General features: G+C 39.2%; 1 protein-coding gene across 9 annotated transcripts in view; it reads left to right on the forward strand.

The window, feature by feature from the left end:
* The window catches only part of LOC139753369 (orphan steroid hormone receptor 2-like), a 467,590-nt gene extending 442,848 nt beyond the window's left edge, over positions 1–24,742 (forward strand). For all 9 annotated transcript variants that reach the window (XM_071669765.1, XM_071669764.1, XM_071669771.1 and 6 more), the window contains 5 exons: positions 4,085–4,305; positions 6,751–6,919; positions 9,540–9,648; positions 11,907–12,064; positions 20,885–24,742. In XM_071669765.1, the coding sequence (XP_071525866.1) occupies positions 4,085–4,305; positions 6,751–6,919; positions 9,540–9,648; positions 11,907–12,064; positions 20,885–20,977 (750 nt within the window). In that variant the 3' untranslated portion in view covers positions 20,978–24,742. The remainder of the gene's footprint in view (positions 1–4,084; positions 4,306–6,750; positions 6,920–9,539; positions 9,649–11,906; positions 12,065–20,884) is intronic.
* Positions 24,743–26,137: the final 1,395 nt, after the last annotated feature.

Here is a 26,137-nt window from a genome sequence, read left to right on the forward strand (position 1 = left end):
CCCCTTCACAAACAAAAATGCATGTGCTTGCATGCACTCACTTTCTTCAGGTTTGGTCATCTCAAAGAACTAATTAAAAGAAAGTCCAGAAGAGGATAGAAATGATGGTAACAGAATAAAGGGAGCTGAGTTACAAGGAAATGTTAGAGGCTTCAGACTTATCCACAGTGGAAGAAGAAGAGTAAGAGATGAACTAATCAACAGTGAGCATTTTTTTAAAAGATTCAAGGATAGAACAAGAGTGCCATAACATAGACTTATGCAAGAAACTCGTTCAAAAAAGCCTAAAAAAGCATATATAGTAAAGAAGTAGTGGATGAATAGAATAAACTGACTGAAATTGGAAGTGTGGATGACATACAGAAATCTGATAAGTTGTATAATGATAGAGACAGATTAAGAGATGGAGACAAATGTAAAATTCCCTCCCTGTACAGTACAAATAAGTAAATAATTGCCTGCATTCAACTCCAACTCTAGCAAGAATGCTAAAGTTCCCCATATCTGCTTGAAGATTGTCTCTCTGGTAGTCTGATCTGGTAGCTTGTATCATAGTGCCTTTAATGCACACCTGGAAGTATCAGTGCAACATCTGTATGAGCAGGTCTCACTTGTGACCAATAATTGATCAGGAGTTACACCAACACTTACAACTTGTGTATCCAAAGTTTCTTTACAGTGAGACATTTTGCAACCTACTTGATAACCAAACATAGAGCACAAACATGATCATGGACTGCAGTTCATAAACTATACCTTGTATTTGATTATTATAGAACATTGCCCACACTGGTTGACATGACCAGATTGGAGATGGAAGGATGGAGTGAAAAAGATTTTGAGTGATTGGGGGCCTGAACAAACAGGAGGGTGAGAGGCATGCAAGGAATAAAGTGAATTGGAATGATGTATACCGGGGTCAACATGCTGTCAGTGGTCTGAACCAGGGCATTGTAAAACATCTGAGGTAAACCATGGAAAGGTCTGTGGGGCCTGGATATGGATAGGGAGCTGTGGTCTTGGTTCATTACAAATGACAGCTAGAGACAGAGTGTGGAAAAATGTGGCCTTTACAGTCTGTTTTCCTGGTGCTACCTCACTGACACAGGGTGGTGATGCTATTCTCTGTGGGGCGGGATGGCGCCGGAATGGATGAAGGCAAGCAAGTATGAATATGTACATGTGTATATATGTATGTGTATGCATATGTCTATATGTTGATATGTGTATGTGCTTGTATGGGCGTTTATGTATATATATGTGTATTAGTGGATGGGCCCTTTCTTCGTTTGTTTTCTGGCTCTACCTTGTTGTCGTGGGAAACGGCGATCAAGTTTGATAAAAAAAAGTATTATTACTATTATTTTTATAGGATAATTGATCACCATTTCACACACAAACACACACACACAAGTATAATAACAGTGCCATTGTACAAAGGCAAAGGGGATAAAGATGAGTGTTCAAATTACAGAGATAAAAGTTTGTTGAGCATTCCTGGGAAAGTATATGGGAGGGTATTGATTGACAGGGTAAGGGCATGTACAGAGCATCAGATTGGGGAAGAGCAGTGTGGTTTCAGAAGTGGTAGAGGATGTGTGGATCAAGTGTTTGCTTTGAAGAATATATGTGAGAAATACTTAGAAAAACAAATGGATTTGTATGTAGCATTTATGGATCTGGAGAAGGCATCTGATAGAGTTGATAGAGATGCTCTGTGGAAGGTATGAAGATTATATGGTGTGGAAGGTAAGTTGCTAGAAGCAGTGAAAAGTTTTTATCAAGGATGTAAGGCATGTGTACGAGTAGGAAGAGAGGAAAGTGATTGGTTCCCAGTGGATGTTAGTTTGCGGCAGGAGTGCATGATGTCTCCATGGTTGTTTAATTTGTTCATGGCTGGGGTTGTTAGGAAGGTGAATGCAAGAGTTTTGGAGAGAGGGGCAAGTATGCAGTCTGTTTTGGATGAGAGGGCTTGGGAAGTGAGTCAGTTGTTGTTCACTGATGATACAGCTCTGGTGGCTGATTCAGGTGAGAAACTGCAGAAGCTGGTGACTGAGTTTGGTAAAGTGTGTGAAAGAAGAAAGCTAAGGGTAAATGTGAATAAGAGCGAGGTTATTAGGTACAGAAGGGTTGAGGGACAAGTCATTTGGGAGGTAAGTTTGAATAGAGAAAAACTGGTGGAAGTGAAGTGTTTAAGATATCTGGGAGTGGATTTGGCAGCAGATGGAACCATGGAAGTGGAAGTGAGTCACAGGGTGGGGGAGGGGGCGAACGTTCTGGGAGCATTGAAGAATGTGTGGAAGTCGAGAACATTATCTCGGAAAGCAAAAATGGGTATGTTTGAAGGAATAGTGGTTCCAACAATGTTGTATGGTTGCGAGGCATGGGCTATAGATAGGATTGTGCGGAGGAGGGTGGATGTGTTGGAAATAAGATGTTTGAGGATGATATGTGGTGTGAGTTGGTTTGATCGAGTAAGTAATGAAAGGGTAAGAGAGATGTGTAGTAACAAAAAAAGTGTGGTTGAGAGAGCAGAAGAGGGTATATTGAAATGGTTTGGTCTCATGGACAGAATGAGTGAGGAAAGATTGACAAAGAGGATATATGTGTCAGAGGTGGAGGGAACAAGAAGTGGGAGACAAAATTGGAGGTGGAAGGATGGAGTGAAAAAGATTGAGCGATTGGGGCCTGAACATGCAAGAGGGTGAAAGGTGTGCAAGGAATAGAGTGAATTGGAACGATGTGGTATACCAGGGTCAACGTGCTGTCAATGGATTGGACCAGGGCATGTGAAGCATCTGGGTTAAACCATGGAAAGTTTTGTGGGGCCTGGCAACGGAGGTCCTAGTCAAGGCCATCTCATTTATTATATGTGCATATTTACCTTAGCCTGAGCCAGGTACATACCTATTTTATTGACCAACCCGTAGGGTTGGATGAACAGCTGGTTAACTGAGGATTGACTGCCACAACCAGGGTTCAAACCTATGCGCTTGACTCTGAGTGGCTCATGAATACTTTATAGTCAGAAATGCAAACTGCTTCACCATAGAAGTGCATATTATCAATCAGCTCAGATTAAATGAAATAAAAGAAGGGCTGTCTGTGACAGTCATTCTGCAGAATACAGGCTACATGGATCTGTGTGAAAGAAACTTTTGGGTAACCTAGCAAAAAGCTTGTTGCCTGAACATCACTTTTAGAAAGCTGTCAAGGAGGCTAACTATCCATTGGATGATAAGGAAATTGCATATATGATATAAATGAATGAAGAAATGCAAAGAAGATGCATCCTATGTTTGGTCTTTCAACTTGAAGAAATAATCTTATTGAGAGGGGTCTTACAGAAGGCAACAAAGATAATACTGTTCCTTAAATGAGGAAGAATGTAGCAGTTGTAAAGTTGCCCACACTGTAATAGAAAAGAAAGATGGGAGATATGACTACAGCTTCCAAATTTCTGAATGAAATTCACAGTTGAAAGTGAATGTTTCTTCGAGATCAGCGAAGAAACATCTGTGAAAGGTCACAACAAGAAATTAAGCTGAAAAAGCATGTTAGAGAAGACTTAGATAGGTATTTCTGTGGTGAACAAGTGATGAATGAATTGCATAACTCAAATAATGACACTGAGTGCAAGTAGTATGAGGAAATTAAAAATGTTTTATGATAGTAAAGGAAAATTGAAAGGGATGGGTTCAAGCGAATGTAGAACTTTCTTCCTTTATTGAGCAAATTGGAAATTACTTAGGCACTCCAAATATTGTATACCCAGTGGTCAGAATATTCTATACCCTCTCGGTTTTGCACTTAGCACAGAAATAAATGTTGATGGAATACCTAAAAAAGTTTATATGTGGAAATAGTGAAGTACTAAAGTTTATGAAATGAGACTGAAAATTGTGTGTGAATATTGTGTTGAACATATTTAGTTGATTTGCTTGAACTACCATCCTGTGTAGTGGGAAATAGGAAACACAAAATAAAAGATTACATAGGAAAGGTATTTTTTAGATTATTTTGTTGTGGATATGATGCATTTTTTCCAGGAAGCATGTTGATTTCAGTATTTGTTACCTTACAGTTTAATGGCTCAGAAAATGGAGATTGTGATGACAGTGAAAGCAACAGTACATATGAATTGGATGGCCCATTGCTGGCAGACAGCTTAGTACCATTCAACCTTACTGCCCCGTCCCCTATGCCTGCCTACCTCAATGTACACTACATCTGTGAGTCGGCATCTAGATTGCTGTTCTTATCTGTCCACTGGGCTCGCAATATCCCCACCTTCCAGTGCCTCAGGTGAGTAACCTCTTAGTTTTTTCTGTTTAAGTTACTAATGAAGAGTGTGTTTATCGAGGAGAAAGTGTGGTAGAGTGGATGCATCTTGTATGTAATTTAGCATGGAAATGTAAGGTCATATCTGAGGATTGGGTGAAAGCTATTAATGTTCCTTTATTCAAAGGAAAAGGTGCAAAGAATGTATGTAGTAGTTATAAGGGAATAAGTCTGCTAAGTATACCAGGAAAAGTGTATGCAAGATTGACAGAGTGATGGAGGTGACTGAATGCAGAAGTAAGGAGCAAGGGGATTTTAGGAAAGGTAGGGGATGTATGGATCAGATTTTTGTTGTAGAGATGATCATAGGAAAGTATTTAGTGAAAGGTTAGAAGTTGTATGCAGCTTTTATGGATATGGAGAAAGCATATGACAGAATTGAGTGATATGCTTTGTGGGATGTGTTAAGGATATATGATATGGGGGACAACAACTGTTGAATGGTGTAAAAGCCTTCTATAGAGGAGCGCATGCCTATGTAAGAGTGGATGGAGAGCTGAGCGAAAGTTTTAGGATACATGTAGGTGTGAGGCAGGACTGTGTGATATCACTGTGGCTTTTTTATATATGTATATATGGATGGAGTGATAAGAGAGATGAAAGCAAAACTAGGGAAAAGAGGTTGAAAGATAGAGTTTGGTGATGAGATATGGTAGGTAGTGGCAAGCCTGTTTGCAAATGATACTGTGTTGTTTACAGAAGGTTTTAAGTGTATTTTATGATATGTCTAAACAGAGGAGATTAAAGGTAAATGCAAATAAAGTAAATTAATGGTGTTTAAAAGGAAATAGTAAAAGTATAGATTATGTAAAACCATATAGAGTGAAAGAAGAAAGTGTACTAAATTGTGCTGTGGATGGGGGGGGGGGGGAGACTGGAAGAAGTGAGGGAATTTAAGTATCTGGAAGATGTCTTAGGTGAGGTAATATTGAAGGAGGGATAAGGAAGAGAGCAGTACAGGAGAGAAGAGTCATTGGGTCCCTTAATAGAATAATGAAAGTGAGAGGTGTAAGTATGGAAGTGAAGAGAGGAATAAGGGACAGCACAGTCCTCCCAACCCTGACCTATTCAGCCGAAACATGGACATGGAATGAGTCAAGAATCCAGGCTTTGGAAATAAGCTATTTGAAAAGAGCAAATGGTGTGACTTGATGGAAAGAAGAAACAAATGAATGGGTGTATGAGAGATGTGGTATGGCAGGGAATGCAAAGGGAATGAATTGTGTAGTGGTAGAATGGGTGAAACGTAATATTTTGAGGTTGATTGGGCTTGTGGAAAGAATGCAAGACTGGAAGTTTACAAGGAGAGTGTATGATAGTACAATTAAAGGGGTTGGAGACTGGGAGATTACAAGGAGATTGTATGATAGTACAATTAAAGGGAGGTTGGTGTGAGTGGAAGACCACCTGTGACATGGGCAAGTAGGATGGAGAAATACTGGATGGAGAGAAATAGTGGAAGAATGCATGGAATGGTGTATGCAAGGGAGGCATGTAAGGACAGGGATAAGTGGAGACTCATTTGCCATAGCCACCCTTGATGGGAGTTCCTGGAGGCAACAGGCATCAGAGATGTAGATAGATCTTTCTTTCTTTCAAACTATTTGCCATTTCCCGCATTAGCAAGGTAGCATTAAGAACAATTGACTGGGCCTCTAAGGGAATATCCTCACCAGGCCCCCTTCTCTGTTCCTTCTTTTGGAAAATTAAAAAAAAAAACGAGAGGGGAGGATTTCCAGCCCCCCGCTCCCTCCCCTTTTAGTCGCCTTCTACAACACGCAGGGAATACGTGGAAAGTGTTCTTTCTCCCCTATCCCTAGGGATAAGATAGATAGATATACTGCCTAATTTCATGTGTAAAAAGGCAAGAAAAACAATTAGTGAGTAAAAAGTTGTGGAAGATGTGTGTTCTGGTGTAATGTTTCAATTGGGGACTATGAATTTTGATCTAGATGCCAGCAACACATGTGTAGTTAAGGTAAGGAGAAAGGACTGCTGCTTGGATCAAGAAGGGGTAAATGACAAACAACAAAGTGCTTGGGTAGTATCAGCATTGCTGTCTGACTTAATAGTCTGTTATACCAACTCCAACACAGCACAGTATCATGGGTATATCTGTTCATTTTGGTGTATTTTTGTTGCACCTCTGTTACCTTTGATTACACTTGATAACAAAATTTACATAATTTAATGGTAATACCCCTTTCAGACTTCTTCCAATTCAATTTCATATTTTGCAAAGAGAAGACAACTAGACCACTGAATGGTAATCAGACTGAGAGTCACAAAGATATAGGCATGAGGGTATACTTTGCATGTGTCAGTCCAAGATTATATATGACTTGAGTATATAGTTGTGAAATACTTAGTAAGTAAAGTCATGAATTCAGATGATTATTTTTTTCTCAGCCAAGAGACACAAGTGACTTTGGTTCGGGGTTGTTGGTCGGAATTGTTTACATTGGGCATGGCTCAGTGTAATCGAATCATGTCCCTTAACACCATACTCACTGCCATAGTATCCCATCTCACGCAAGCTGCTGCAAGTGAAAAGCTTACACCATCCCGATTCAAACAGGTATGTGCCAGTGTTTTATCGTAATTTCAATAAATATATTTTTCTGGTTAATGCATTGGTTTTCAAGCTAATAATCTTTCTGAACCTAGAACAACATTTGAACACCATGTTTCTAGGAGCAGAGTTAAGAATTATTATTAGTAGTAGTAGTAGTAATAGTTGTAGTATTACTGCTATTACTACTACTATTACTATTAGTAGTAGGTGTAGTATCTTTTTTTATGCTTGATCGCCATTACCCACATTTGTTAGGCAGCACAAGGAACAGATGAAGAAAGGTCATTCACTCGTATAGTTGTGGTATTGATATTATTATTGTTATTATTATTGATATTATTTGACATGTCCTAGAAGGCAACAAAGGAGCAGAAGCCAGGAACTGAAAATCCTTCCCTCATGTATGGTTTTCTTTCAATGTTGTGTCTTAAAACATTTATTAGGAATGTTTGGTAATTTACTTAGTCATATGCTTTTCCAAAATTGAAAAAGGTGGCATCCATTTTTTTATTTGCATTAGAGATTTGCAAATTTAATTGTAGTGTGCTGGCACTTTCCAGATACAAGTTCATGTTGGCTTTCATGTATGAGGTTAATACTAACTAGACACTCCAAATGTTTGTCTTTACTACTCTTTTGAATACTTTAATGTCGTATGATATTAGGCAACCAGTCAATATTGTTTTGGCTTCATTTTCGATCTGCCTTTGTATATTAGTATTATGTAAGCTATGTATATGTGAAATACTAGACTAGTTAGTGCTATGCCTCGTGGATGTTATGAGGGCTTTACCATTGTCATAGGTACTAGTAGGTAATAGCTGACAGGCAGGCAACAACCAGGGAGGCATATTACCAGTACTTCCTGTTTGGGTTAGTGACAGCTGTGTAGTAAGCAACTATTTCCGTGGTTGTAAAGTTGCACTCTCACCCATATGTGGACTACGGGCATTCTTTCCACACACACACACACAATCTCTCCTTGTCACAAATAACACTTAACACAACTCAAACAGCTGATTTTTCGTAACTCTAGATTTTCCTATGGTGAGCACTATGGGCTAGCCCAGCCTTTTGGTAAAATGGTAGGAGCAATAGATAGAAGTCGTAGGTAGGAATATTTAGATAGGAGCATTAGGTAGGAACATTTAGCCAGGAGCATTGTGTATAAACATTAGGTAGAAATAGTATGTGAGAACATTAAGCTGGAGCATTAGGTAATACTAGCAAGTAGGAGCATTAGGTAGGAGCCTCAGCAAACACTGCTTTAGACTTGGTTTCTGCCAGTGGCCTGTTAAGGATGATGCATTAAAGTCTGAGAAGCAGCACTTGAGTTAACTAATTATGGAGAGACTTTTGTCATGGTCACCTCCTTGAAGGAGTTCCAGAAGGGAACAGCACCAGAGATATAGATAGATAGGTATTGTAATTTTTGTCTTTTTTAAGAGTGTGGCTGGGAGTCTATCAAGTCTTCGTGCTGAGTTCCCAATGCATTGACCAGTCATCTTAAGTATGTCTCTTGCTGTGTAAGGGCATGCTCGTCAAAGTGATCAAATATATAATCTTTTTTTTTTTTTATTGTAAACTAGCATATAAGTTACCTAGTTACTGCCATATTCTTTTGTGGTCATTTTCATGATATTTCATGATAGTCCCTTAGTCTTTGACCCATAGTAGTTTACTTAGTGCCAGTATGGTAATCTCAGTTAAGGAGTCACTTTGTACTGCTGGAAAAGGCTAAGTAGTCAACAGTGAAGGTTCTACCAAAAGCAATATGGAGTGGCATGTGGCCATGAACTTACCTACATTGGGAGAGAGGATTTAGAAGAGAAATGTGACTGCAGTGAACATATTTTTGAATGAATCTTATGAGACAAATATTGAGCAGTTCCAGTGAAAAGACAGATTAGTTAGACATGGCAGAAATCTAAGAATCAGGTAGTGAAGGTTGTAAAGAAATACTGTCAATGCAACAGTGTTTTTGATACATAGAGCAAGAAAAGTTGGGATCTAATTGCAGATTGTTTCTGTAAGTGAAATATATCTTGTGGTACTAAAGAACATTTGAGATTGGGTCTCACAAGTGTATTCTTCCCTTTTTCATTTCACAGTGAGGTAATTGCACACAGAAATTTGAATGGAACCTACTTTCCATGTCAAACTTCCCCAGCCCTCACAGCAGGAAGCACACACCCTTAACATCATATTTTATCCTTGACATATAGAAGGCTTTATCCAGAGGCATTCTCTATACGAGTAAATTTGAATAAATAAGGAACATTAGGTAGAACATTAGGCAGGAGCGTTAGGTAGAAGTAGGTTGGAACATAGGTGGACACATTGTTGGAAGCATCGGTAGGAACATTAAATAGGAGCTTAAGGAAACACTGTGCTAGAGATCGTCTCTTTCAGTGTCCTGTTAAGGGTAAGGCAAAGGCTAAGAAAAGGCAGTGGAATTCACCAGTTATGGAGGGACTTTTGCTGTGGCCACCCTCTCGAGGGACTTCCCAGAGGGAAAGGGCATCAGAGATATAATAGAAGAAATTATTTTCTTATTTGAAAATAATGTTTCAAGTTTATACTTACCTTTGTAAAAGATTTAATTCTAAATCTAATTTTCCAGGTTTCCGACCACATAAATCGCCTACAAGACTTTGTTACTGCCTTGTCAAAACTGCAACCTGATGAACATGAATATGCATATTTAAAGACCATCGTGCTCTTCCAATACGGTAAGTAATACCGATTAATTCATTAACCTTTATTTGATTTGTTAACCTTTATTCTGTAAGTAACTGTGCCATAAACAATTCCTTGCGTTAGAAAAGTAATGTTATATAACTGAATTGATGATCAGAAGTCATATGTGAAAATATGGGATGATAAGGTGATTTATCACTTACATTAATTAGATGATAAAATGTCAGTTCTTCCACACTATTTTCTGTGAAGTTTGATAGACCTTCGTTGTTAATAGAGGTATTGGCATCATCGAAAGAGATCAAAAGTATAGTTACTGTTACTGCACACCTTGCTTTAAATGCAAAAAATAGTATTTGTTGCATTTTTAGTGCATCACCCTTCCCTACATTTCTACAAACTGATTCACCATATTCCAGGCAACTGCAGTGAAGACACTGAACACTTACAGTTTAGATGCCCCACACTCTCCCCACATAAATACACACACATCACCACTACACTTTATGACCTGTGGCCATGTCCACTGGACGTGGGTAGTTTCCTAAGTGCTACAGGAGTTTACAAAGATAGAATGGACTTGTGGGGGCATGAGATAAGTAGACTTACATACTTCCTTCCTGTACATGGAGTCTTTTATATCTTTCTATCCTCCAGTTCTTAGGAAGCATTGGTTTTAAAATGTGTACATCTACATTTAGAGAGTGCAAGGCAATTGAATAGTAAGAGCTTGATGTTTTTGTTGTAGTAGTTGGATTGTGAGTATGAAAGGTCTGAAGATGTTTTTAATTGGTGTTTGTAGTAGTTTAGGGGTGGGTGATGAAGCATTAATATCATGCATACTTAATTTTGCATTCAAGTCAAGCTGTCCAGCAGCTATATACTTTTGATCTTTTCAGGTGATGCCAGTCTCTCTTTTAGACTTACTCCTCAACCTATTTTGCTTATAAAGTCTTGCCAGACAGTCTCATTTATAAAGACATTAAACAGACAAAGGGTTATGACAGACACGTGGGTCTTCCCATCCTTAATGCTAAATCTTTTTGCTCTTTCTGCTGTTCACCTGAACTCATTCACTGGTCCCTTCGTTATATCTTTTCCTTACGACTTCAAGTTTCTCCTGTCTTCTTTTACTTTTAGCACAATCCACTGTTTAAGTCCTGTCAGCTTTTTTTTCAAGTGATGCTCTTGTTTTTTTAGCTTTTTGTCAGCTGTCTCTGTTATGATGAAAAGACAGATTTAAACATCCTTCCATTAACCCTGCTCAGCTCTTATTTTGCTATTTTTAATCTCTGGTTTTGGTCTTCAACCATTTTACCTATGCATAACAGAGCTTATTATCCTTTGGGCTTTTACATTTTCTTAATGCCTTTAATACTGTTCACAGTTACAGCCACAGTATTTTTCCAGTCCACAGTTACACACTCCTCATTCTGTATTCACTCAGGAAAGTCCAAAATTGACACTTTATGCCCCTCCTATAACAAGTTTCACTTGTTACTTGTTCCACTCTGGGTGCCTTACCAAATTTCTTAACAGTTTCTTATGTAAATTCCTTCCGTCTCCAACATGCACCTTATAGTTTTAATAAGTTAACAAACCTTATCTCGTATCTTTCCATCTCACAAACTTGACTTTGAAAGCTACCCCAGTGCATCACTATTTTAGCATTATACTGGTTTTTTTTTCTTTTTTTCCAATGTGTACACCTATGTGTTTTTGTACCTTTCCTTGTGTTATATCCGTCATTCATTTTTCTTCAAACATCTAAACTGGCATCATATTTAATCAACATATGGTACAACCTTGTTTCTCTGCGGTTACTCTTATCCACATTCCATTCCACCATGTTATTCCCCTTTTTTCACTATTCTTTCTGTTCACAAAACTATCCTGTCACTTTTCAAGATGAATTACTTCAAAAGTTTCTCTGGCTTACAGTTTGTGCTGCATGATGCCCTTTCTCCTTCTCATAACCTTTCACAGTTGATCACATTCATTGGTGATGTTTGTTTAACTGCCTTGTGCCATTCTAGTGGCACTCTCCAAATATTTTTCACTTATTGATTTATTCATTGCACATTGCAACTTCATTTTGCTTTATTGTCCACTCTTCGTAAAGCATCCTTGTGTTTAGTCTTCAAAGAATATACAATGGAGATAGCAAAACAAAAATCTATTCTCTCTCCATCCAAAAGTATGATTGTTGAATTAATAATGCCATTTCAAAGGATTTAGTTCTTCCCAGAGCCAAGAATGTATTCCAAAATGCTTTTTTTTATCTTTTTAGAAAATGTTCAAGGAGGGAAACGTAACCAGATAGAACGGTTGCAGGAAAGAGCAGCTCAGGAGTTACGGCATCATGTTGATGATACGTACCCAGACACACCCGAAAGATTCTCCAGACTCCTCCTTAAACTGCCAACGCTCAAAGCGCTCCAGCCACAGGTAGATTTTATCCCCACACTCTAAAACAGTGATTCATAAACTTTTTTGCTTTATCTCTTACCCCAGCAAATAACATCTGATCTGTTGCACCCCTGCTCAAGTATATTAACTAATTTTTTTTCAGGTCAATAATATTGAGTGATATCAACTGGAGGGTATTGATTGAGAGGGTGAAGGCATGTACAGAGCATCAGATTGGGGAAGAGCAGTGTGGTTTCAGAAGTGGTAGACGATGTGTGGATCAGGTGTTTGCTTTGAAGAATGTATGTGAAAAATATTTAGAAAAGCAAATGGATTTGTATGTAGCATTTAAGGATCTGGAGAAGGTATATGATAAAGTTGATAGAAATGCTCTGTGGAAGGTATTAAGAATATATGGTAAGGGAGGCAAGTTGGTAGAAGCAGTGAAAAGTTTTTATCGAGGATGTAAGGCATGTGTACGTGTAGGAAGAGAGGAAAGTGATTGGTTCTCAGTGAATGTAGGTTTGCAGCAGGGGTGTGTGGTGTCTCCGTGGTTGTTTAATTTGTTTATGGATGGGGTTGTTAGGGAGGTGAATGCAAGAGTTTTGGAGAGAGGGGCAAGTATGCAGTCTATTGTGGATGAGAGGGCTTGGGAAGTGAGTCAGTTATTGTTCGCTGATGATATAGCGCTGGTGGCTGATTCATGTGAGAAACTGCAGAAGCTGGTGACTGAGTTTGGTAAGGTGTGTGAAAAAAGAAAGCTGAGAGTAAATGTGAATAAGAGCAAGGTTATTAGGTACAGGAGGGTTGAGGGACAAGTCAGTTGGGAGGTAAGTTTGAATGGAGAAAAACTGGAGGAAGTAAAGTGTTTTAGATATCTGGGAGTGGATCTGGCAGCGGATAGAATCATGGAAGCGGAAGTGAATCATAGGGTGGGGGAGGGGGCGAAAATTCTGGGAGCCTTCAAGAATGTTTGGAAGCCGAGAACATTATCTCGGAAAGCAAAACTGGGTATCTTTGAAGGAATAGTGGTTCCAACAATGTTATATGGCTGCAAGGCGTGGGCTATGGATAGAGTTGTGCGCAGGAGGGTGGATGTGCTGGAAATGAGATGTTTGAGAACAGTATGTGGTGTGAGGTGGTTTCAAGAGGGTGTTTTGAAATGGTTTGGTCACATGGAGAGAATGAGTGAGGAAAGATTGACCAAGAGGATATATGTGTCAGAGGTGGAGGGAACGAGGAGAAGTGGGAGACCAAATTGGAGGTGGAAAGATGGAGTGAAAAGGATTTTGAGTGATTGGGGCCTGAACATGCAGGAGGGTGAAAGGCGTGCAAGGAATAGAGTGAATTGGAACGATGTGGTATACCGGGGTCGACGTGCTTTCAATGGATTGAATCAGGGCATGTGAAGCGTCTGGGGTAAACCATGCAAAGTTCTGTAGGGCCTGGATGTGGAAAGGGAGCTGTGGTTTCTGTGCATTATTACATGACAGCTAGAGACTGAGTGTGAACGAATGGGGCCTTTGTTGTCTTTTCCTAGCGCTACCTTGCTCACATGAGGGGGGAGAGGGTTGTTATTCCATGTGTGGTGGGGTGGCGATGGGAGTAAATAAAGGCAGACAGTATGAATTATGTACATCTGTATATATGTTTATGTCTGTGTGTGTATATTTATGTGTACATTGAGATGTATAGGTATGTATATTTGCGTGTGTGGACGTGTATGTATATACATGTGTATGTGGGTGGGTTGGGCCATTCTTTTGTCTGTTTCCTTGGGCTGCCTCACTAATGCGGGAGACAGCGACAAAGCAAAATGAAATAAAGAATAAAAAAATATATATATATACGTAGAAGGCGACTAAAAGGGGAGGGAACAGGGGGCTGGAAATCCTCCCCTCTCGTTTTTTTTAATTTTCCAAAAGAAGGAACAGAGGGGGCCAGGTGAGGATATTCCAAAAAAGGCCCAGTCCTCTGTTCTTAACGCTAACTCGCTAACGCGGGAAATGGCAAATAGTTTAAAAAAAAATATATATATATATATATATATATATATATATATATATATATATATATATATATATATATATTTATTTGCTTTATTTTGCTTTGTCGCTGTCTCCTGCGTTAGCGAGGTAGCGCAAGGAAACAGACGAAAGAATGGCCCAACCCGCCCACATACACATGTATATACATACATGTCCACACACACACAATATACATACCTATACATCTCAATGTACACATATATATATACACACACAGACATATACATATATACACATGTACATAATTCATACTGTCTGCCTTTGTTTGTTCCCATCGCCACCTCACCACACATGGAATAACAACCCCCTCCCCCCCTCATGTGTGCGAGGTAGCGCTAGGAAAAACACCAAAGGCCCCATTCGTTCACACTCAGTCTGTAGCTGTCATGTAATAATGCACCGAAACCACAGCTCCCTTTCCACATCCTGGCCCCACACACTTTGCATGGTTTACCCCAGACGCTTCACATGCCCTGGTTCAATCCATTGACAGCACGTCGACCCCGGTATACCACATCGTTCCAATTCACTCTATTCCTTGCACGCCTTTCACCCTCCTGCATGTTCAGGCCCCGATCACTCAAAATCTTTTTCACTCCATCTTTCCACCTCCAATTTGGTCTCCCACTTCTCCTCGTTCCCTCCACATCTGACACATATATCCTCTTGGTCAATCTTTCCCCACTCATTCTCTCCATGTGACCAAACCATTTCAAAACACCCTCTTCTGCTCTCTCAACCACACTCTTTTTATTTCCACACCTCTCTCTCACCCTTACATTACTTACTCAATCAAACCACCTCACACCACACATTGTCCTCAAACATCTCATTTCCAGCACATCCACCCTCCTGCGCACAACTCTATCCATAGCCCACACCTCGCAACCATACAACATTGTTGGAACCTCTATTCCTTCAAACATACCCATTTTTGCTTTCCGAGATAATGTTCTCGACTTCCACACATTCTTCAAGGCTCCCAGAATTTTCGCCCCCTCCCCCACCCTATGATTCACTTCCGTTTCCATGGTTCCATCCGCTGCCAGATCCACTCCCAGATATCTAAAACACTTCACTTCCTCCAGTTTTTCTCCATTCAAACTTACCTCCCAATTGACTTGACCCTCAACCCTACTGTACCTAATAACCTTGCTCTTATTCACATTTACTCTTAACATTCTTCTTTCACACACTTTACCAAACTCAGTCACCAGCTTCTGCAGTTTCTCACATGAATCAGCCACCAGCGCTGTATCATCAGCGAACAACAACTGACTCACTTCCCAAGCTCTCTCATCCACAACAGACTTCATACTTGCCCCTCTTTCCAAAACTCTTGCATTCACCTCCCTAACAACCCCATCCATAAACAAATTAAACAACCATGGAGACATCACACACCCCTGCCGCAAACCTACATTCACTAAGAACCAATCACTTTCCTCTCTTCCTACACGTACACATGCCTTACATCCTCGATAAAAACTTTTCACTGCTTCTAACAACTTTCCTCCCACACCATATATTCTTAATACCTTCCACAGAGCATCTCTATCAACTCTATCATATGCCTTCTCCAGATCCATAAATGCTACATACAAATCCATTTGCTTTTCTAAGTATTTCTCACATACATTCTTCAAAGCAAACACCTGATCCACACATCCTCTACCACTTCTGAAACCACACTGCTCTTCCCCAGTCTGATGCTCTGTACATGCCTTCACCCTCTCAATCAATACCCACCAGGAATACTCAACAAACTTATACCTCTGTAATTTGAGCACTCACTCTTATCCCCTTTGCCTTTGTACAATGGCACTATGCACGCATTCCGCCAATCCTCAGGCACCTCACCATGAGTCATACATACATTAAATAACCTTACCAACCAGTCAACAATACAGTCACCCCCTTTTTTAATAAATTCCACTGCAATACCATCCAAACCTGCTGCCTTGCCGGCTTTCATCTTCCGCAAAGCTTTTACTACCTCTTCTCTGTTTACCAAATTATTTTCCCTAACCCTCTCACTTTGCACACCACCTCGACCAAAACACCCTATATCTGCCACTCTGTCATCAAACACATTCAACAAACCTTCAAAATACTCACTCCATCTCCTTCTCACATCACCACTACTTGTTATCACCTCCCCATTTGCGCCCTTCACTGAAGTTCCCATTTGCTCCCTTATCTTACGCACTTTATTTACCTCCTTCCAGAACATCTTTTTATTCTCCCTAAAATTTAATGATACTCTCTCGCCCCAACTCTCATTTGCCCTCTTTTTCACCTCTTGCACCTTTCTCTTGACCTCCTGTCTCTTTCTTTTATACATCTCCCACTCAATTGCATTTTTTCCCTGCAAAAATCATCCAAATGCCTCTCTCTTCTCTTTCACTAATCTTACTTCTTCATCCCACCACTCACTACCCTTTCTAATCAACCCACCTCCCACTCTTCTCATGCCACAAGCATCTTTTGCGCAATCCATCACTGATTCCCTAAATACATCCCATTCCTCCCCCAGTCCCCTTACTTCCATTGTTCTCACCTTTTTCCATTCTGTACTCAGTCTCTCCTGGTACTTCCTCACACAAGTCTCCTTCCCAAGCTCACTTACTCTCACCACCCTCTTCACCCCAACATTCACTCTTCTTTTCTGAAAACCCATACAAATCTTCACCTTAACCTCTCAGCACATTAACATCCAGAAGTCTCTCTTTCGCGCACCTGTCAATTAACAGGTAATCCAATAACGCTCTCTGGCCATCTCTCCTACTTACATACGTACACTTATGTATATCTCGCTTTTTAAACCAGGTATTCCCAATCACCAGTCCTTTTTCAGCACATAAATCTACAAGCTCTTCACCATTTCCATTTACAACACTGAACACCCCATGTATACCAATTATTCCCTCAACTGCCACACTACTCACCTTTGCATTCAAATCACCCATCACTATAACCCGGTCTCGTGCATCAAAACCACTAACACACTCATTCAGCTGCTCCCAAAACACTTGCCTCTCATGATCTTTCTTCTCATGCCCAGTTGCATTTGCACCAATAATCACCCATCTCTCTCCATCAACTTTCAGTTTTACCCATATTAATTGAGAATTTACTTTCTTACATTCTATCACATACTCCCACAACTCCTGTTTCAGGAGTAGTGCTACTCCTTCCCTTGCTCTTGTCCTCTCACTAACCCCTGACTTTACTCCCAAGACATTCCCAAACCACTCTTCCCCTTTACCCTTGAGCTTCTTTCACTCAGAGCCAAAACATCCAGGTTCCTTTCCTCAAACATACTACCTATCTCTCCTTTTTTCACATCTTGGTTACATCCACACACATTTGGACACCCCAGTCAGAGCCTTCGAGGAGGATGAGCACTCCCCGCGTGACTCCTTCTTCTGTTTCCCATTTTAAAAAGTTAAAAATACAAGGAGGAGAGGATTTCTGGCCCCCCGCTCCCGTCCCCTCTAGTCGCCTTCTATGACATATATATATATATATATATATATATATATATATATATATATATGGACGTGTATGTATATACATGTGTATGGGGGTGGGTTGGGCCATTTCTTTCGTCTGTTTCCTTGCGCTACCTCGCAAACGAGGGAGACAGCGACAAAGCAAAATAAAATATATATATATATATATATAAATATATATATATATATGGGAGCGGGGGGCTGGAAATCCTCCCCTCTCGTTTTTTTTCCTTTGATTTTCCAAAAGTAGGGACGGAGAAGGGGGCCAGGTGAGGATATTCCCTCAAAGGTCCAGTCCTCTGTTCTTAACACAGCCTCGCTAATGCGGGAGATGGCGAATAGTATAAAAGATAAAAGAGCATCAGATTGGGGAAGAGCAGTGTGGTTTCAGAAGTGGTAAAGGATGTGTGGATCAGGTGTTTGCTTTGAAGAATGTATGTGAGAAATACTTAGAAAAGCAAATGGATTTGTATGTAGCATTTATGGATCTGGAGAAGGCATATGATAGAGTTGATAGAGATGCTCTGTGGAAGGTATTAAGAATATATGGTGTGGGAGGAAAGTTGTTAGAAGCAGTGAAAAGTTTTTATCGAGGATGTAAGGCATGTGTACGTGTAGGAAGAGAGGAAAGTGATTGGTTCTCAGTGAATGTAGGTTTGTGGCAGGGGTGTGTGATGTATCCATGGTTGTTTAATTTGTTTATGGATGGGGTTGTTAGGGAGGTAAATGCAAGAGTTTTGGAAAGAGGGGCAAGTATGAAGTCTGTTGGGGATGAGAGAGCTTGGGAAGTGAGTCAGTTGTTGTTCGCTGATGATACAGCGCTGGTGGCTGATTCATGTGAGAAACTGCAGAAGCTGGTGACTGAGTTTGGTAAAGTGTGTGGAAGAAGAAAGTTAAGAGTAAATGTGAATAAGAGCAAGGTTATTAGGTACAGTAGGGTTGAGGGTCAAGTCAATTGGGAGGTGAGTTTGAATGGAGAAAAACTGGAGGAAGTGAAGTGTTTTAGATATCTGGGAGTGGATCTGGCAGCGGATGGAACCATGGAAGCGGAAGTGGATCATAGGGTGGGGGAGGGGGCGAAAATTCTGGGGGCCTTGAAGAATGTGTGGAAGTCGAGAACATTATCTCGGAAAGCAAAAATGGGTATGTTTGAAGGAATAGTGGTTCCAACAATGTTGTATGGTTGCGAGGCGTGGGCTATGGATAGAGTTGTGCGCAGGAGGATGGATGTGCTGGAAATGAGATGTTTGAGGACAATGTGTGGTGTGAGGTGGTTTGATCGAGTGAGTAACGTAAGGGTAAGAGAGATGTGTGGAAATAAAAAGAGCATGGTTGAGAGAGCAGAAGAGGGTGTTTTGAAGTGGTTTGGGCACATGGAGAGAATGAGTGAGGAAAGATTGACCAAGAGGATATATGTGTCGGAGGTGGAGGGAACGAGGAGAAGAGGGAGACCAAATTGGAGGTGGAAAGATGGAGTGAAAAAGATTTTGTGTGATCGGGGCCTGAACATGCAGGAGGGTGAAAGGAGGGCAAGGAATAGAGTGAATTGGAGCGATGTGGTATACCGGGGTTGACATGCTGTCAGTGGATTGAATCAAGGCATGTGAAGCATCTGGGGTAAACCATGGAAAGCTGGGTAGGTATGTATATTTGCGACAAAGTATAATAATAATAATAATAATATATATATATATTTTTGTCGCTGTCTCCCGCTTTTGCGAGGTAGCGCAAGGAAACAGACGAAAGAAATGGCCCAACCCACCCCCATACACATGTATATACATACGTCCACACACGCAAATATACATAGCTACACAGCTTTCCATGGTTTACTCCAGACGCTTCACATGCCTTGATTCAATCCACTGACAGCACGTCAACCCCGGTATACCACATCGATCCAATTCACTCTATTCCTTGCCCTCCTTTCACCCTCCTGCATGTTCAGGCCCCGATCACACAAAATCTTTTTCATTCCATCTTTCCACCTCCAATTTGGTCTCCCACTTCTCCTCGTTCCCTCCACCTCCGACACATATATATATATTTTTTTATTATTATTTTGCTTTGTCGCTGTCTCCCGTGTTTGCGAGGTAGCGCAAGGAAACAGACGAAAGAAATGGCCCAACCCACACACAGAAATATACATACCTATACATCTCAATGTACACATATATATATACACACACAGACACATACATAATATACCCATGCACACAATTCACACTGTCTGCCTTTATTCATTCCCATCGCCACCTCGCCACACATGGAATACCATCCCCCTCCCCCCTCATGTGTGCGAGGTAGCGCTAGGAAAAGACAACAAAGGCCCCATTCGTTCACACTCAGTCTCTAGCTGTCATGCACTAATGCCCGAAACCACAGCTCCCTTTTCACATCCAGGCCCCACACAACTTTCCATGGTTTACCCCAGACGCTTCACATGCCCTGATTTAATCCACTGACAGCACGTCAACCCCGGTATACCACATCGATCCAGTTCACTCTATTCCTTGCCTGCCTTTCACCCTCCTGCATGTTCAGGCCCCGATCACTCAAAATCTTTTTCACTCCATCTTTCCACCTCCAATTTGGTCTCCCACTTCTCCTTGTTCCCTCCACCTCCGACACATATATCCTCTTGGTCAATCTTTCCTCACTCATTCTCTCCATGTGCCCAAACCATTTCAAAACACCCTCTTCTGCTCTCTCAACCACGCTCTTTTTATTTCCACACATCTCTCTTACCCTTACATTACTTATATATATATATTAAAACCCCTGTGAGAAAAATTAGAACACTTATCAGCGACCATTCTGTAAAAGCAAGAAGCATGTCACTCGTTGTTCGCCTGTTCAAAGGTTAGACGCACTTGTTACCTATATTACATCATTCACTATTGGCAGCAACAATATTTGTTTTAGTCATTTTTACTTGGATTGAAATGAAAGTTTTTCATTATAAGTTATCAAAACTTACTCAAATACAAATTGTATACATTTTTTGTAGGTGTTCTGTAGAGAATACTTTAAAACACATTGATTTGTGATTTGTTTATTGCAATCCCATCAGTAAGAAGCACATGTCCATAGAGTATAATATTACCTTATATTAATATGAATATATTATATAGACCTGTTGATTTATATTCATTTTCCTTCTTCATAAATATGTGAATGATTTTGTGTAAGCAGTTTTACTTTTCAGAAAGAAAGATATCCATGCAGTTAGTTCTAAGATAAAATGAAGTATTAAGGTACTTTTCTCCCTAGTATCATAATCTTATCTATTGCAGGTGATGGAGGAGTTGTTTTTTGCTGGCCTAATAGGAAATGTGCAGATAGACTCTGTAATCCCTTATATAATGAAAATGGAGATGGCTGAATAGTCATGTGGTCTGACAATGGCAAAAAACTGTTGGCCAAAGAAAATGTTACTGTCTTTAAACACAGAAAGTTGGATAGTGAATTACCATAATCTGCAAAACTAGACAGTGCTTTTGAAGGTGCATGGTCATCCCCTGAAACCTATTCGAAGCAAAAGACATTATCCAAAGGTGTGGTATGTGGACCTCAGGTGTTGGGGCAAGTCACATTTGTTCAAATTTGATATGGTAATGGCCTGAATGGTGATAGACTGAGGATCAACACATGCAGAAAAAACAGTGACTATTTGTGCTATGGATTTGTACTTGATGGGCTTTTCTCAATGAAGAGGTTAGGTTTAGAAGGCATTAATCCACATCTTTATGGTTTTTCAGTTACAGTTGTCAGTAGCAAAGCTTTAAATAATGTGCCGATTACTGTCTTCTGATCCTGACCATTTTTCATGATCATCTCCATTGGATCAGGGTACTTTCATAAGCATTATTTTAAGTATATTTGCAGTTGATGTACAGTATGTTTTTCAAGAAATACAGCCCATTACTGTGTAATAAATTAAGGCTGTTTATTATCAATACAGAAATGTGATTATAGGCCAGTTTTTGCAATTGCTCCAGTGTTCATGGAAGACATAAACCAGATTACTGATAAGCAACTTTGTTACACAAGGCTGTGTGTCAATAAAGTTTATTTTTACATAAAAGTGTAAATATGAGCTTTTTTGAGACTTAGTACAAGGGTTACAGTTTTTGATCTCATCACATTTCAGTGCTGAGCATGGAAACTCCGGGCTTCCATGAATTTTGGCATGACCAGCAATAAATAAAATTACACAGGTGTTACTTTTAATCTGCATATACAGAAATCTATCAATTGGTCAACCATTGCTGGTCAAGTCGTTATGGTGTGGGCTGATGGATGACGATTATAACACAGACTTACTGTAAAGTTTTGCATTACAAAAAGTATATTACTCGTATACTAAGTTTGGTTACAATTTTCACCTATCAAATCACAAAATTAGAAGATAGGGTCCAGATAACAAACTCAAGATTCTCCCAAGGAATGATCATAGCATATTTTATCCAGTAGGTTGGAAATGAACCCATAGAAAGTCAACAAATACCATACATGTAATGTATCTTTAAGCATTGTTGACAAAATGGACAGAGAACATGCAATGGTTTAAATGTGCTTTTACCATCATGCAAGCCAAAACATGTTAGTGTGGAATATTGCATTGACATTTTACTAAAAGTATACTATTCCCCCACCCACCAAAAAAAATGGTGGTGGCTTGGAAATCTGTTCCACCATAATATGTGAAGGTAGCATATAGGTAGGAGTACATATGTTATACATGTGTGAATCATTCTTCACCCAAAGTACACAAAGAGATCCTGTTTACTTATTATTTACAGTACATATGTTACTGCAACTGCAAGATGTATCTTATTTCTCTTTAACAATGTTTTGAAATGTAGGAAGGATTTATTATTTTGTAATATTCTGTATATAGGGTGGTGCTTTTAGTGAACATATTTTCGTCTAATTATCTTTACCCTGATTGGTTAGGATTTTTTAAAATAGATGTTAATATAAGATTATGTCAGTATTATTTGTGACAGTGATGGATTGAGAGTTTTATGTAACATTTTCAAGCGGTCATTTCTCATGGCTGAGGCAGTAATACATAAAACCCATATTCAGTTATGTTGTCACAGTTTAACATCTTTTCAGTTTCTTATTTCAGACTTAATTTTGATCTTACTCAAACTTGTGGAATAAGTGCTGATTCTTCTTGAATCACTCCGTACCTTTACATATGGACATCTTTTCCTTCATTGTATAATAGCAAAATTCCTGGGATGTGGTATTAATTTTGATTTTATACTCAGATTGGTAGAATGAGTAAATTTTCACTTCTTTTTCACTAATCCTCTGATTTATGTAAACATATCTTTCCTTTCTTCTCCATTGCAGTGAAGTTAAAGACTGATTTATTCTATTTTTTATTTTATTTTTTTTTTTTTTTTTGCAGTTTCCTTATGCTGCAGAACAAACATACAACTACTCCTGATAATTACTCTAGTCTGGCCTCATCAGATATGTTTGGCATTATAATGTTGCTTTAGATTAATGTTGTCTTGCTTCTTTTCATGTCAAGTCAAACTGATTATAATTTCAAATGTTACCTAAGGCAATTTTTTTTTTTTTTTTAACACCATTTTAGAACAAAGGATTACAAAGGTGGTCTGCTATTGTTGTATATATTTGTTAACTGGAACAGCTGTTTCCACTATAGTTTTCTTATACTTTGTTCCAAAATTTGGTGTTCTAAAAGTCATTATGTTTGTGTACAAGTCATGAAAAAAAAATTGTATACCAGATTTGATTCATTTACAGTCAGAATTTGCTTTGTTGTTAAATGTATCGAAGAATAATTACTTGTCAAGAACAAAGTCTCAAATGATATAGTCATGTCAGGGCCACTGCACAAGTCTTCGAGTGCAAGGATTTATTTCACCATGTCAATGTTAAGTTTCAGTTCGTTTTCCCCAAAGTGGTACAACAGGAAAGTGCATTGCCAGAAAGTTTGCACTTGCCTTTCTCATAAAATTTCTGAGCTTTACCCCTACTTATTGTGGGTTATGCATGATACACCCACCAAGATTTCCAAGATAAAAAAGTTACTAAAATGACATAAGGCTGCATCACAACTGATCCTTACACCAGAATCACACATGGGTGAGATGGCAAAACCCTTGTTATTATATTCCCTGAACACTTCACCGGTGAAAAAAATGTGCATGTAGTGAGTGAATTTTTATGATTTTGGCAGGAACAGCAATTACTAGTAAACGATACCTTGCATTGTTGCCAGCATTTGGTAAATTTTGTCATTTATGATCACTGCTTGCTGATGATGTGAGGCCGGTTTTTTAAACATAAAATTTTATATGTAGCATGTAAAATATTAATGATTCAAACCAATACACAAGGTTCAGTCATTATAATAAAATCAAAAAGGATCCAATGAATATCAAACTTTAGATATATTTGTGCAATCTTTTATAAGACAAAGTAGTGATCATGGATGATATTATCTATTGAATATAGTACTGATTGTGTGTAAAATTGAGCCTCCCATAAAACTAAAATTGCTGAGCCTGTCACAAATTAATGACTATTTTATTCAATAAAACGGTGAGAAAATATCCCGGCAATTGAATCATGCAAGGTTCTTCCGTTATACTGAGTGAATTATCAAAAGATTTTAGACTTTCATAATGGAAATGCCTTAAGAAATACAAATCACATTTTTGTATATGAAAGATTAATCATATTTTTGTATGAAATTTTGAAAAAAATATAAAAGTTTCTGCTGCTCATGTACTGATACACAATGGAGCTTCTCAGTTGTGCATATATGTGTTGTGACAGTGAAGTGATCCTTGAGGAGGTAAGACAATAGGTTCATGATCACTTGTCTCATCACATAAAAACGTGTGAATTTGAAATGGACACAAAAGGTAATGGTAATCAGATACAGTCTATATTTTATATGTGTCATGAAATGTATACCATAAAAATGTTTCACCTTGTATACATTTTTGTGTCTCTTTCAAATCCTGTTTTTCTCATTTTTTGTTTTCATGGGAAACACCCTTGTATATATCATTTAAGAACAACAATCATCAGTTGTTTGTCTATTTCATTACTTCTCTATGATGTAATTATGTATTTCTTAACATAAATTTTAAAAGAGACTGTTGCTTTTCTGCCCATTTTCTTCTAACTGCCAAATTTGAGAACCAAAAAAGTTTCCAAATTATGTGAGAGATGGAAACCCCATTAAAGCGTTACCATTACCCCTTTGGGTGTGGCATGCGAACATAACCTTCCTGACATTTATAATAATCAAGTGCAACAATTGGATATATACCACTGCCACCAATAAAATTTTTCTGGAGGCAACATGCAGGCATCTCTCATCCTTTAAATCCCTAACACGCATCAATAAATTCTGCCATCTACTGAGCTGCCACATGATTGCTCTGTTTGTTGGAGGCAGACTGAAATGCAAGTAGGTACCATATAAATTTTCATTTTTGCTGATATTGTTTTCGCAACTTGCCTTCATACATAATCAGTATATATATATATATATATATATATATATATATATATAAATATATATCTTTTTTCTTTCATACTATTCGCCATTTCCCGCATTATCGAGGTAGCGTTGAGAACAGAGGACTGGGCCCTTGAGGGAATATCCTCACCTGGGCCCCTTCTCTGTTCCCTCTTTTGGAGGAAAAAAAAAAAAAAAAAAAAAAAAAAAAAAAAAAAGAGATGGGAGGATTTCCAGCCCCCCGCTCCCTCCCCTTTTAGTCGCCTTCTACGACACGCAGGGAATACGTGGGAAGTATTCTTTCTCCCCTATCCCCAGGGATAAAATATATATATATATATATATATATATATATATATATATATATATATATATATATATATATATTTTTTTTTTTTTTTTTTTTTTTTTTTTTTTTTTTTTTTTGCTGTCTCCCGCGTTTGCGAGGTAGCGCAAGGAAACAGACGAAAGAAATGGCCCAACCCAGCCCCATACACATGTATATACATACGTCCACACACGCAAATATACATACCTACACAGCTTTCCATGGTTTACCCCAGACGCTTCACATGCCCCGATTCAATCCACTGACAGCACGTCAACCCCGGTATACCACATCGCTCCAACTCACTCTATTCCTTGCCCTCCTTTCACCCTCCTGCATGTTCAGGCCCCGATCACACAAAATCTCTTTCACTCCATCTTTCCACCTCCAATTTGGTCTCCCTCTTCTCCTCGTTCCCTCCACCTCTGACACATATATCCTCTTGGTCAATCTTTCCTCACTCATTCTCTCCATGTGACAAAACCATTTCAAAACACCCTCCTCTGCTCTCTCAACCACGCTCTTTTTATTTCCACATATCTCTCTCACCCTTACGTTACTTACTCGATCAAACCACCTCACACCACACATTGTCCTCAAACATCTCATTTCCAGCACATCCATCCTCCTGCGCACAACTCTATCCATAGTCCACGCCTCGCAACCGTACAACATTGTTGGAACCACTATTCCTTCAAA

Source organism: Panulirus ornatus, chromosome 14 (assembly GCF_036320965.1).
Source record: "Panulirus ornatus isolate Po-2019 chromosome 14, ASM3632096v1, whole genome shotgun sequence".
Taxonomy (NCBI): domain Eukaryota; kingdom Metazoa; phylum Arthropoda; class Malacostraca; order Decapoda; family Palinuridae; genus Panulirus; species Panulirus ornatus.